Raw genomic sequence first — 13,368 nt, 5'->3', positions numbered from 1 at the left:
GAATAATATTTTTAGAAATGTGTACAAATGAATTAAAATTGAAAATCTGAAATATCTTGAGTCAATTATTATTCAACCTCTTTGTGATGGCAAGCCTAAATAAGTTCAGGAGTAAAAATGTACTTAACAAGACCCATAATAAGCTGTATGGACTCACTCTGTGAGCAATAATATAGTTAAATTAACATCATTATTTTAAGAAAAGTGAAAAGTGTTGTTTCATGGTACCACCTTCACACTTGAAGGGTAGGTACACGGTAAGAGGGCTGTAAAATTAAACCGTTGGCTAATAACATGTAAATACCAGATACTTGCAGGTCAACTAACACTCTTTAGGATTTAGTCAAATTATTGTGTAGACATTTTTTTAACCTTTATTTAACTAGGCAAGTCAGTTAAGAACAAATTATTATTTAGAATAACAGCCTACCCCGGCAAAGCCTAAACCCGGACTAGGCTGGACCAATTGTGCGCCGCCCTGTGGGACTCCCAATCACAGCCGGTTGTGATACAGCCTGGAATCGAAGTGACACCTCTAGCACTGAGATGCAGTGCCTTAGATCGCTGCGCCACTGGGGAGCCCATAATGTACCACATCATTTTCTTGGAGTTACTAGGTAAGTATATTGTAATGGCTGTAAAATTAAGTGGGGTCTGTTTCCAGGTAGATTCCAGATAGATCCCACAAAGACCACAGCAAATCTGTCTGTGATATTACCCTGTTGTTACGTGATACCAGCTTCACACTTACATGGTACGGGATTAAGAGGGCCGTAAAATGAAGCTGTTCATATTACCATGTAAATATCAAATACCTTCAAGTTTACTGCCGTGCAAAATAAAAGTGTCAACATTTCAAGTTCAATTAATGAAAATCAACAAGAGGTCAGTAGAAACACATTTGTATTAATGTACAAGCATATAAGCATACAAGTTAGCATCACAACAAAAGTGAACTGCATTTATATATATGTAGAAACCAAAACTGCCGGCTAAACACCATTCATTTGAATGGAAGGCTAATATGTTCATAAATAGCACTCTTTTAATTCCGGTATGATAATCAGTATGTGTACTAACAGATGATGCCACTTTTTATAAAAAGAAGGACGGCTATGGATTGTGGTGAGCTTGTATATCATTGGTGACATAAGAGATTTGGATATAATGATGTACTGTATGTCTCCGTCCTAAAAATGTGCTTTTTTTGTCCACGTCTCTGGTGACATTGAAAAGTAGCTAGCTTAGTGTATTCATAGCAACACGAACGAGTCAATTCCGGGTAACATAATTTTGAAAATTTGTCACAGTTGAAACATCACAGTAGAAATATATACACATTTTTGGTGATATTTTCTCACAATGTTGTGCATACTATATGCACTATAGCAAGACAAAAAATTATATTGATTTCGTATCAAATATATAGCTTTTTAATGCAGACTTTTACTTTGAAAACCAAATTCGAAAACTGGAGAGTTAAGTACATGCAGTGATTTATATCGGAATTATGTTTTTATATGTTTATTCTAGCTCTGACACTCTGCTAGTTAATTTAAGCTAACAAATCGCTATTGTTTTTGCATTGTGTGTTAGTATGCTAGCTAGCTTAATTTTCTAACTTAGCTTGTTTTTGTAGAGATTGTATCTAGCTCTTTTGAGTGTTTAGATACAGTCTTGTTAGGAGATAATATTTTTATTTTATTTTTTTATTTCACCTTTATTTAACCAGGTAGGCTAGTTGAGAACAAGTTCTCATTTGCAACTGCAACCTGGCCAAGATAAAGCATAGCAGTGTGAACAGACAACACAGAGTTACACATGGAGTAAACAATTAACAAGTCAATAACACAGTAGAAAAAAGGGGAGTCTATATACATTGTGTGCAAAAGGCATGAGGAGGTAGGCGAATAATTACAATTTTGCAGATTAACACTGGAGTGATAAATGATCAGATGGTCATGTACAGGTAGAGATATTGGTGTGAAAAAGAGCAGAAAAGTAAATAAATAAAAACAGTATGGGGATGAGGTAGGTGAAAATGGGTGGGCTATTTACCAATAGACTATGTACAGCTGCAGCGATCGGTTAGCTGCTCAGATAGCAGATGTTTGAAGTTGGTGAGGGAGATAAAAGTCTCCAACTTCAGCGATTTTTGCAATTCGTTCCAGTCACAGGCAGCAGAGTACTGGAACAAAAGGCGGCCAAATGAGGTGTTGGCTTTAGGGATGATCAGTGAGATACACCTGCTACGGATGGGTGTTGCCATCGTGACCTGTGAACTGAGATAAGGTGGAGCTTTACCTAGCATGAACTTGTAGATGACCTGGAGCCAGTGGGTCTGGCCACGAATATGTAGCGAGGGCCAGCCGACTAGAGCATACAAGTCGCAGTGGTGGGTGGTATAAGGTGCTTTAGTGACAAAATGGATGGCACTGTGATAAACTGCATCCAGTTTGATGAGTAGAGTGTTGGAAGCAATTTTATATGCTTGTGGAAATGTTTTATTTATGCATAGTTTGTGTATACTCGTTTAGTAAATTAGCAGCATTTCTTCTGTTATGTTAAATAGACTGTTATCTTCCTTCTCATCTGCTTTGGATAGCAATCTTCTATGTTAGCTCATGATTGGAATGTAGGCCTAGTCATTCTAGTGAGCCTCCCTTCAGAGAACATAATTAAATCCGCAATTTTTAGAGTTGAGAAATAAACGTACTATCACTAGAAAGCTGGGATACCCTTCTTTTTAAATGTAGCCATTGCAATATGTGTTTCCCTGCCATTGTAGCAAGAAACAGGCCTAATATTTGTTAATTATTAGAGACCCGAAGACGGTTAGACTTGGCTTTCCTTTCACGCCTCCCCTGAAACTCTCTGGCGCCCCCCTGGGGAGGCGCACCTCACACTTTCCAAACCTCTGTTCTAATACAATGTTCTTCTACTTACCTCTGGTTGATTCTCAATAAATAAGCTTCACTCTGAGATGTGTGCTTGTCTTCATCGTGAAATGTTCGCATTTTTAAATTGCACTGTAGTTAACTTGAAAGTATTTGGTATGTACATGGTAATATGAACAGCTTCATTTTATGGCCTTCTTACACTGTACCTACGCTGTAAGAGTGAAGATGGTATCATGTAAAAAAAAAAGGGTAAGATCACAGACAGATTTGCTGTCATCTTCGTGGGATCTACCTGGAAACAGACACCACTTTATTTTACAGCCCTGTTACAACATACAATGCCTTCAGAAAGTATTCATACGTCTTGACTTATTCCACATTTGTTGTGTTACAGCCTGAATTCAAAATGGATTTAATATATTTTTTTCCTCACCCATCTACCCACAATTCCCCATATGTTTTTAGACATTTTTGCTAATTTATTGAGAATGAAATACAGAAATATCTCCTTTACATAAGTATTCACACGCCTGAGTTAATAGATGTTAGAATCATCTTTGGCAGCGATTACAGCAGTGGGTATTTTGGGATATTCTCTAAGAGCTTTGCACACCTTGATTGTCCAATCAATTAAACACTTTTTTTTTTTATTCTTCAAGCTCTGTCAAGTTGATTGTTGATCATTGATTTTCGGGCAGATGTAAGTCAAAATTGTAACAAGGCCACTCGGGAGTGGTGTGGGGCTGTGCTTTGGCAAAGTGGGTGGGGTTATATCCTTCCTGTTTGGCCCTGTCCGGGGGTGTCCTCGGATGGGGCCACAGTGTCTCCTGACCCTCCTGTCTCCGCCTCCACTCAATGTCATCTTGGTAAGCAACTCCAGTGTATATTTGGCCTTGTGTTTTATGTTATTGTCCTGCTGAAAGGGGAATTTGTCTCCAAGTGTCTGTTAGAAAGCAGACTGAAGGTTTTCTTTACGATTTTACCTGTGTTTAGACCTATTCCATTTATTTTTATCGTAATAAATGCCCTATTCCTTGCTGATGACAAGCATACCCATAACATGATGCAGCCACCACCATGCTTGAAAATATGAAGAGTGTTATGTGATGTGTTGTGTTGGGTTTGCCCCAAACATAAATCTTTGTATTCAGGATGCAAAGTTAATTTCTTTGCCACATTTCTTCAAGTTTTACTTTAGCTTCTTATTGCAAACAAGATGCATGTTTTGGAACATTTTTATTCTGTACAGGCTTTCTTCTTTTCGCTCTGTCATTTAGGTTAGTATTGTGGAGTAACTACAATGTTGTTGATCCATCCTCAATTTCCTCCTATCACAGCCATTAGACTCTGCAACTGTTTTATGTAACACCATTGGCCTCATGGTGAACTCCCTGAGCAGTTTCATTCCTGTCTGGCAAATGAGGTAGGAAGGACGCATGTATTTTTGTAGTGACTGGGTATATTGATACCCCATCCAGCGTGTAATGAATAACTTCATCATGCTCAAAGGGATATACTCTCTTGGGTAGGAGGCAGTATTTTCACCTCCAGATGAAAAGCGTGCCCAAAGTAAACTCCCTGTTACTCAGGCCCACAAGCAAGGATATGCAAATAATCTAAAGTTTCTGAAACTGTTAAAATAATGTCTGTGAGTATAACAGAACTGATAAGGCAGGCCAAACCCCGAGGACAAACGATCCAGAGGATTTTATTTTTGAGGTCATAGGATTTTCCAATTGGTTTCCATGGGACACTCTTATTATTAGGAACCTGGTTGCAGTTTCTATGGCTTCCACTAGATGTCAACAGTCTTTAGAAATTGTTCAATGTTTTTCTTTTGAGAAATGAAGAAGTAGTTCATTGTAAGTGTCACTCCAGGTGGACTCTACTGTTTTGGTGCACGTGAACTGGAGCGTGCTTCACATTATTTTTATCCGGTATTAGAAACAGTTTATTCCGTCTTAAATTTGATCGATTATTTACGTTTTAAGGCATCTTGGAGGTGGATTAGGAACGTTGTCTGAAATGTTTGGACCAAGTTTACAGGTTTGGACCAAGTTTACAGGTAACTTATTAAATACTTGTAGGCCTGTTGGGCGAGTTGAAACCGGTGTATTTCTGAATCAAACGTGCCAAATAAATTGACATTTTTGGGACATAAAGAAGGACATTATCGAACAAAAGGACAATTTGTGATGTTTCTGGGACATTTTGGAGTGCCAACAGAAGAAGATCTTCAAAGTTAAGGCATTAATTATATTGCTATTTCTGACTTTTGTGGCGCACCTGCCTGATTGAAATCTGACACAGCGGCTGGATTAACAAATTAAGCTTTATTTTGATGTATAACACACATATTTTCAAGAATGTTAAATATTTGAATTTGCTATTTTTGAATTTCGCACTCTGTAATTGCAACGAATGTTGGCCCTTCTTAGCAAGGCATTGGGAAAACCTCCCTGATCTGTGTTGTTTAATCTGTGTTTCAAATTCACAGCTCGACTGAGCGACTTTACAGATAATTGTATGTGTGAAGTAACGAGATGAGGTAGTCATTCAAAAAATGACGTTAAACACTATTATTGCACACAGAGTGAGTCCAGGCAACGTATTATGTGACTTATTAAGCAGATTTTTACTCCTGAAGTTATTTAAGCTTTCCATAGAAAAATGGGTTGAATCAAGACATTGCAGCTTTTCATTTAAATGTTTTGTTTTGTTGTTGTTGTAAACATTTTGAAAAACACAATTCCACTTTGCAATGTGGGGTATTGTGTGTAGGCCAATGACATAACATCTCCAGTTTAAATTCAGGCTGTAACACAACAAATGTGGGAAAAGTCACAGGGTGTGAATACTTTGTGAAGGCACTGTACATACCTAGTAACTTTAGGAAAATGACTTAGTACATTATGTCTACACAATCATTTGACTAAATCATTTGTTGACCTGTAAGTATGGGGTATTTACATATGGTATTAGCAACAGCTTCATTTTAAAGCCGTACCTACCCAGTACCTACCCTTTGTACCTACCCTGTAAGTGTGAAGGTGGTCCCATGAAACAAACAGGGTAAGATCACAGATATATTTGCTGTTGTCTTCATGAGATGGAGTCATCCAATGTGGTGGTATTTCACAAGTAACTACGTTGTATCTACCTGGAAACAGACAGCTTCGTTACAGTTTTACACTAATTAAGCATGTAGTACTTACTTTCTTGGTTCCAGGTAATTACATTTGGGACTAAATTGTTAACATGTATTTACTTTTTGTTACTAGTTATTTACCTAGTTATTACCTAGAGAATACCATGCAGTAAAATGAAGGGTTACCAGCCACTCATTATGCAAACCAGGGGAATACACCAAACTGTAACCAAATAATAACCATGTTGTAACCCAGACTCACCTCCATCCCCAGCAGTTTCAGGGCTTTGGGCTGGAAAGGTAACAAAAACATGGTCAATTGAGAAATCAACACCGTCAATGGGAATTCGGCACATAAAAAATATGCACATAAAAAAAGGAACACAGACAGACCCACTTACACACACTCACAAGGCCAAGTGTTCAAATACAGAGAGAAATGCCATTCTGGTCTCAGAGCACTTCATATTACACTTAAAAGTGAAATACTCTATGTAGGATGATATGTTACGTTGTGTTTGGTATGTATTCATTTGTGGATCTCCATCATACATTTTCTATGTAATGTTATGAATTACAATTTGTATGATAGGTTAAGAATTGCAATTTGTACAACATGTTACGAATTGGAATTTGTATGTCTTTTGAATTTGCAAAACGTACAATATGCTACGATTTTGCAAAACATATGATATGTTACGAATTCCTATTTGTTGTCGCTAACGTTAGCTAGGGGTTGCTAGCTTTAGCTAGCTGGCTAACGTTAGCTAGGATAAGGGTTAGGGTTAGGGGTCAAGGTTAGGATTAGGCTTAGGGGAAAGGTTAGATAAAAGGGTTCAGGTTAGGGTTAGAGGAAGGGTTAGCTAACATGCGAAGTATTTGCTAATTAGTAAAAATGCTAAAGTTGTCTGTAATGAGATTTGAACAAGCGACCTTGGGGTTACTAGACGGTTGCATTATATGCCCACCCATCCACCTTGACCAACAACACTTCCTACCTTCTATCTTAAGTAACAATACCAAACGTAACATATCATACTAATTTGAGTGTCCCGGATTTCCTTTTACCATGTTACCTCTTTGAGACCAGTCTGGAAATGCATACAGTGCATTCAGAAAGTATTCAGACCACCTCCCTTTTTCTACATTTTGTTATGTTACAGCCTTATTCTACAATTGATTCAAAACATGTTTTTCCTCATCAATCTACACACAATCTATACATCTATGAGGGTGCCCATAAACACGGCATAGATATCATCCTAACCAATCTGCCCTCCAATTACACCTCTGCTGTCTTCAACCAGGATCTCAGCGATCCCTGCCTCATTGCCTGCGTCTGTAATGGGTCTGCGGTCAAACGACCACCCCTCATCACTGTCAAACGCTCCCAAAAACACTTCAGCAAGCAGGCCTTTCTAATCGACCTGGCCGGGGTATCCTGGAAGGATATTGACCTCATTCCATCAGTAGAGGATGCCTGATTATTCTTTAAAAGTGCTTTCCTCACCATCTTAAATAAGCATGCTCCGTTCAAAAATTTCGAACCAGGAACAGATATAGCTCTTGGTTCACTCCAGACCTGACTGCCCTTGACCAACACAAAAACATCCTGTGGTGTACTGCATTAGCATCGAATAGCCCCTGCGATATGCAACTTTTCAGGAAAGTAAGGAACCAATATACACAGGCAGTTAGGAAAGTAAAGGCTTGCTTTTTCAAACAGAAATTTGCATCCTGTAGCACAAACTCCAAAACGTTCTGAGACACTATAAAGTCCATGGAGAATAAGAACACCTCCTCCCAGCAGCTAGGAAACACTGTCACAACCGATAAATCCACGATAATTTAGAATTTAAACAAGCAATTTTCTATGGCTGGCCATGCTTTCCACCTGGCTACCCCTACCCCGGTCAACAGCCCTGAACCCCCCACAACAACTTGCCCTGGTGTTCTGAAAGAGCTGCAAAATCTGGACCCCTACAAATCAGCTGAGCTAGACAATCTGGACCCTCTCTTTCTAAAATTATTCACCGAAATTGTTGCAACCCCTATTACTAGCATGTTCAACCTCTCTTTCGTATCGTCTGATATCCCCAAAGATTGGAAAGCTGCCACGGTCATCCCCCTCTTCAAAGGGGAGACACTCTAGACCCAAACTGCTACAGACCTATATCTATCCTACCCTGCCTTTCTTCGGTCTTCGAAAGCCAAGTTAACAAACAGATCACCGACCATTTCGAATCCCACTGTACCTTCTCCGCTATGCAATCTGGTTTCCGAGCTGGTCCTGGGGGCACTTCAGCCACTCTCAAGGTCCTAAACGATATCATAACCCCCATCAATAGGAGATAATAATGTGCAGCTGTATTCATCGACCTGGCCAAGGCTTTCGACTCTGTCAATCACCACATTCTTATCGGCAGACTCAACAGCCTTGGTTTCTCAAATCACTGCCTCGCCTGGTTCACCAACTACTTCTCAGACAGAGTTCAATGTGTCAAACCAGAGGGCCTGTTGCCCGGACCTCTGGCAGTCTCTATGCGGGTGCAACAGGGTACAATCCTGGGGCTGACTATTTTCTCTGTATACATTAATGATTTCGCTCTTGCTGATGGTGATTCTCTGATCCACCTCTATGCAGACAACACCATTCTGTATACTTCTGGCCCATCTTTGGTCACTGTGTTAACTAACCTCCAGACGAGCTTCAATGCCATACAACTCTCCTTCTGTGGCCTACAACTGCTCTTAAATGCAAGTAAAACTAAATGCATGCTCTTCAACCGATTGCTGCCCACACCTGCCCACCTGTTCAGCATCACTACTCTGGACGGTTCTGATTTAGAATACAGTGGGGTAAAAAAGTATTTAGTCAGCCACCAATTGTGCAAGTTCTCCCACTTAAAAAGATGAGAGAGGCCTGTAATTTTCATCATAGGTACACTTCAACTATGACAGACAAAATGTGGGAAAAAAATCCAGAAAATCACATTGTAGGATTTTTAATGAATTTATTTGCAAATTATGGTGGAAAATAAGTATTTGGTCACCTACAAACAAGCAAGATTTCTGGCTCTCACAGACCTGTAACTTCTTCTTTAAGAGGCTCCTCTGTCCTCCACTCGTTACCTGTATTAATGGCACCTGTTTGAACTTGTTATCAGTATAAAAAGACACCTGTCCACAACCTCAAACAGTCACACTCCAAACTCCACTATGGCCAAGACCAAAGAGTTCCACTCTGGAGTTGGGAAAACCTTCCAGAGGGACAACCATCTCTGCAGCACTCCACCAACCAGGCCTTTATGGTAGAGTGTCCAGAAGGAAGCCACTCCTCAGTAAAAGGCACATGATAGCCTGCTTGGAGTCGCCAAAAGGCACCTAAAGGACTCTTAAACCATGAGAAACAAGATTCTCTGGTCTGATGAAGCCAAGATTGAACTCTTTGGCCTGAATACCAAACATCACGTCTGGCACCATCCTTAAGGTGAAGCATGGTGAAGCATGGTGGTGGCAGCATCATGCTGTGGGGATGTTGTTCAGCGGCAGGGACTGGGAGACTAGTCAGGATTGAGGGAAAGATGAACGGAGGAAAGTACAGAGGGATCCTTGAAGAAAATCTGCTCCAGTGTGCTAAGGACCTCAGAGTAAGGCGAAGACAACAAGACAACAAGCCTAAACACACAGCCAAGACAATGCAGGATTGGCTTCGGGACAAGTCTCTGAATGTCCTTGAGTGGCCCAGCCGGAGCCCGGACTAAACCAGATCTAACAACTCTGGAGAGACCTGAAAATAGCTGTGCAGCGACGCTCCCCATCCAACCAGACAGAGCTTGAGATGATTTGCAGAGAAGAATGGGAGAAACTCCCCAAATACAGGCGTGCCAAGCTTGTAGCGTCATACCTAAGGAAACTCAAGGCTGTAATCACTGCCAAAGATGCTTCAACAAAGTTAAGGGTCTGAACACTCATATTTCAGTTTTCTATTTGTATTACATTTGCAAACATTCATAAAAACCTATTTTTGCTTTTTCATTAATGGGTAATGTGTGTAGGTTGATGAGGGGGATTAAAACAATGTAATACATTTTAGAATAAGGCTGTTACGTAACAAAATGTGGAAAATGGCAAGGAGTCTGTATAATTTCTGAATGCACTGTATGTTCCAACACAATTAAATAGCACAACTGTCCTGTTCTAGACCAACAGTAACCTGTTCTAGACCAACAGTAACCTGTTCGAGACCAGACAGTAACCTGTTCGAGCCCAGACAGTAACCTGTTCGAGACCAGACAGTAACCTGTTCGAGACCATCAGTAACCTGTTCGAGACCAACAGTAACCTGTTCGAGACCAGACCTGTTCTAGACCAGCAGTAACCTATTCGAGACCAGACAGTAACCGGTTCTAGACCATCAGTAACCTGTTCGAGACCAACAGTAACCTGTTCGAGACCAGACAGTAACCGGTTCTAGATCAACAGCAATCAGTTATAGATAAACAGTAACCTGTTGTCTTTAGATAGTCACCTGTTACTGTAACCTGATATATTTCATATCTGTGTGTTTGTCTGTGTAAGGGGGTGGCTGGCTAAATGGAGCTCCATGCAGCAGCAGGCACTTCGTTTTAAAGCAGGCTGTGTACAAATGATGCATTAATGAGCCATCATGTGACCTGCTTCCCCAACTGCTGGTAAAAATAACTCAGGCCTCCTGTGGGGATGTTGATATCTGCACCTATTTCAGGATTATTCCTACCACATTGTGTGTTTGTGTGTGTGTTTGTTCCTGTATTCACACTGCTTTTTCATCTAAGATGACACTGTCAGTGTGCCCAAATCGTTTTAAAACAGATCACAGCTCATTTAGATGTCTACCTCTTTGTCCTGAATCCTCGGTCTCTCTTGCTCTATCCTTCACTTTTTTTCTCTCTTTTCAACCTCACGCACACATGCATACACACTGCATAGTCATTGGTTGATGTTGATGGACTAGACATTGCTCTACACAATAGTCCTAGAATAGCGATGTTCTATAGTTGACATTTAGTCCGTTCTTCAAGGAGCCTTGTCTTGAAGGAGGCCTGGAAACTGAACAATCAACAACAACAAACATCTCTATAGACGGTTTAGTTGAGAACGTCACAAGAAACGATGTGCACACTTCACTGGGGCAGAAGGCCCTGTCTTTTGGTGATACTGGATGGCCAGATGGCTAGCAACAATGACAAGAAAGTGCCATGTGGGAAATCTAAAGTAGCTTGTTTCAATTAGTTTTATCCTGATACCATGTCTGGTTTTTAAGTGTTTTGACTGATGGCCCATCTATTGCTGATATGGCTCAAATTCAATAGCTAGCTAACTACCAAGTACCAACTGTAACAATGTATTTGAGAGGAAACAAATGCTCATTGTGCAACTTTATTTACGTTTTCAATAAACATTGAAGACAGACTGTAGTTTACATGTGGTAAACAACCTAAGCCAACCTTGTCAGTTTTGCCCCATAGCCTCAGTTTTTTTGCCAACCAACCCATCTATTATTTATTTTTTTTAACCTTTATTTTACTAGGCAAGTCAGTTAAGAACAAATTCTTAGCAGTATAGTGCAGTATAGTGCAGTGCAGTTTCAATGACGGCCTAGGAACAGTGGGTTAGCTGCCTGTTCAGGGGCAGAACGGCAGATTTGTACCTTGTCAGCTCGGGGATTCGAACTTGCAACCTTTCGGTTACTAGTCCAACGCTCTACCCACTAGGCTACCCTTGCCGCCCCATTTCACAAGCGTTGGTCCGAGCAGTATAGTGCAGTGCAGTGCAGTTTGGCAATGATCTCTGCATTCTATTGCTAGTTTGGGAGAGTTTGCAGGCAGAGGGAGAAAAGGAGACCGTATCCCTAGTGCAGATTTAGACATAGAGGGATATGCATATTTATGTATATTAATTTACAGCATCGTCCCAAAAAAAGGTTACGTAAGTACCAAATTTACATCACTGCAAAAGTGAGGCGCGGGTTTGCTTTCACTGAAAGCATACCTGAGGTAAGTTTACCAGATTACTAATAGTAGGTTTGTTTATTGTACCCAAGACCCGTCTGGGAGTTAATTTAACCATGGGAAAAAGGAACTAAAGCGTAAATACAGTAACACAATGAATGTTCGATTCAATTGATCCCACAGAGACAAGTAGACATGCAGACACATGCACATGCATCATTAGCAGAATAGGAAACTGTAAAGCTGGTCCGTCACTCACTCTTTTGGGTCCAAAGAGGTTATGATACAGAGTTCTAAACCTCTTCCTGGTGTAGTTGCATCTGTAAGCTCCGCCCATCAAGTACTCAATGACCAATCCGATGTCAATGAGACTAATGCGGTAGTCTGGTGGCAGGTTACCCTGGGGACCAAGAGATTGGTCAGACAAAACCGCACACCCCCATGGCAGCTGAGCATAGGATGGTGATAGGAAGGGAAAACAACCCACACAAATCAGACACACTTCACTTCACACATCTACACACTTGTTTTGTGTTAATAATAATAATACGTGATTAGTTGATTCACCTTGAAGTAGATCCAACTGAACACGGGATATTCTTGCTTAGAAAAAACACACAAGGTCAGTGAGTATACAGCACAAGGCCAAGGAGAGATGGGAGACACAGACCCCCGATAAGATCACAGAGTTTATAACCTAGTTTAAATGAACTTCTCTGAGCTTAGTTTAATTTAACTTAGTTCAACAGCACTGAGATAGACATCAGTATACTGTACTCTGAGAGAAGAGGGGTAGAGGAGTACAGGGAGGAGGAGGAAGAGGGGAAAGAAGAGGGAGACCACGAAAATAGGGGAAATGTTAAGGAGAAGATGGAAAATTGCAGATCTTGAGGACATTTAAAAATGTACAAATCTGATCAATGCTTACTTAATTTGCCTGATCACTCTCTGCTCTTTTGCATTTGTAACGTATGGCCAGATCGTATCAGGGGTTCAGTGCTGGAAGAGAAAGACGGACAGATGTCTGAAGATGAGGATAACAGGAGTACAAATGAGAGAGCGTTTTTTGATAGAAATGGACCTTCATCATCCACCTTCAGATAGAAATCAGAGCTCTCTGATCCAGTGGGGGCTGGGGGAGGGAGAAATTGGGAGGATGGGCTGGGACAATGATCATACATCGACGGATGATTTGATACCATCTCATCCCCTGGTCACTTTTAGTGGAACGCTCCCTGTATCCCCTTGTCAAAAAGCGCTCCATTTGGTTTCTGTTATCCCAGTAAAGCCTCACAATTATCCAGCCAAAGCTCAGTCAAAGCTTAGT

At 40.6% G+C, this 13,368-nt stretch overlaps 1 protein-coding gene across 3 annotated transcripts in view; it reads right to left on the bottom strand.

The window, feature by feature from the left end:
- The window catches only part of LOC124036092 (transient receptor potential cation channel subfamily M member 3-like), a 228,269-nt gene that overhangs the window by 56,766 nt on the left and 158,135 nt on the right, over positions 1 to 13,368 (bottom strand). For all 3 annotated transcript variants that reach the window (XM_046350237.1, XM_046350235.1, XM_046350236.1), the window contains exons 13-14: positions 12,301 to 12,441; positions 6,311 to 6,340 (exon numbers count right to left, since the gene is read on the bottom strand). In XM_046350237.1, coding sequence (XP_046206193.1) covers positions 6,311 to 6,340; positions 12,301 to 12,441 — 171 coding nt within the window. The remainder of the gene's footprint in view (positions 1 to 6,310; positions 6,341 to 12,300; positions 12,442 to 13,368) is intronic.

This window comes from Oncorhynchus gorbuscha, linkage group LG05 (assembly GCF_021184085.1).
Source record: "Oncorhynchus gorbuscha isolate QuinsamMale2020 ecotype Even-year linkage group LG05, OgorEven_v1.0, whole genome shotgun sequence".
Taxonomy (NCBI): domain Eukaryota; kingdom Metazoa; phylum Chordata; class Actinopteri; order Salmoniformes; family Salmonidae; genus Oncorhynchus; species Oncorhynchus gorbuscha.
Note: the sequence above shows the minus strand (reverse complement) of the source record. Positions and strands in the feature narration are given on the sequence as shown.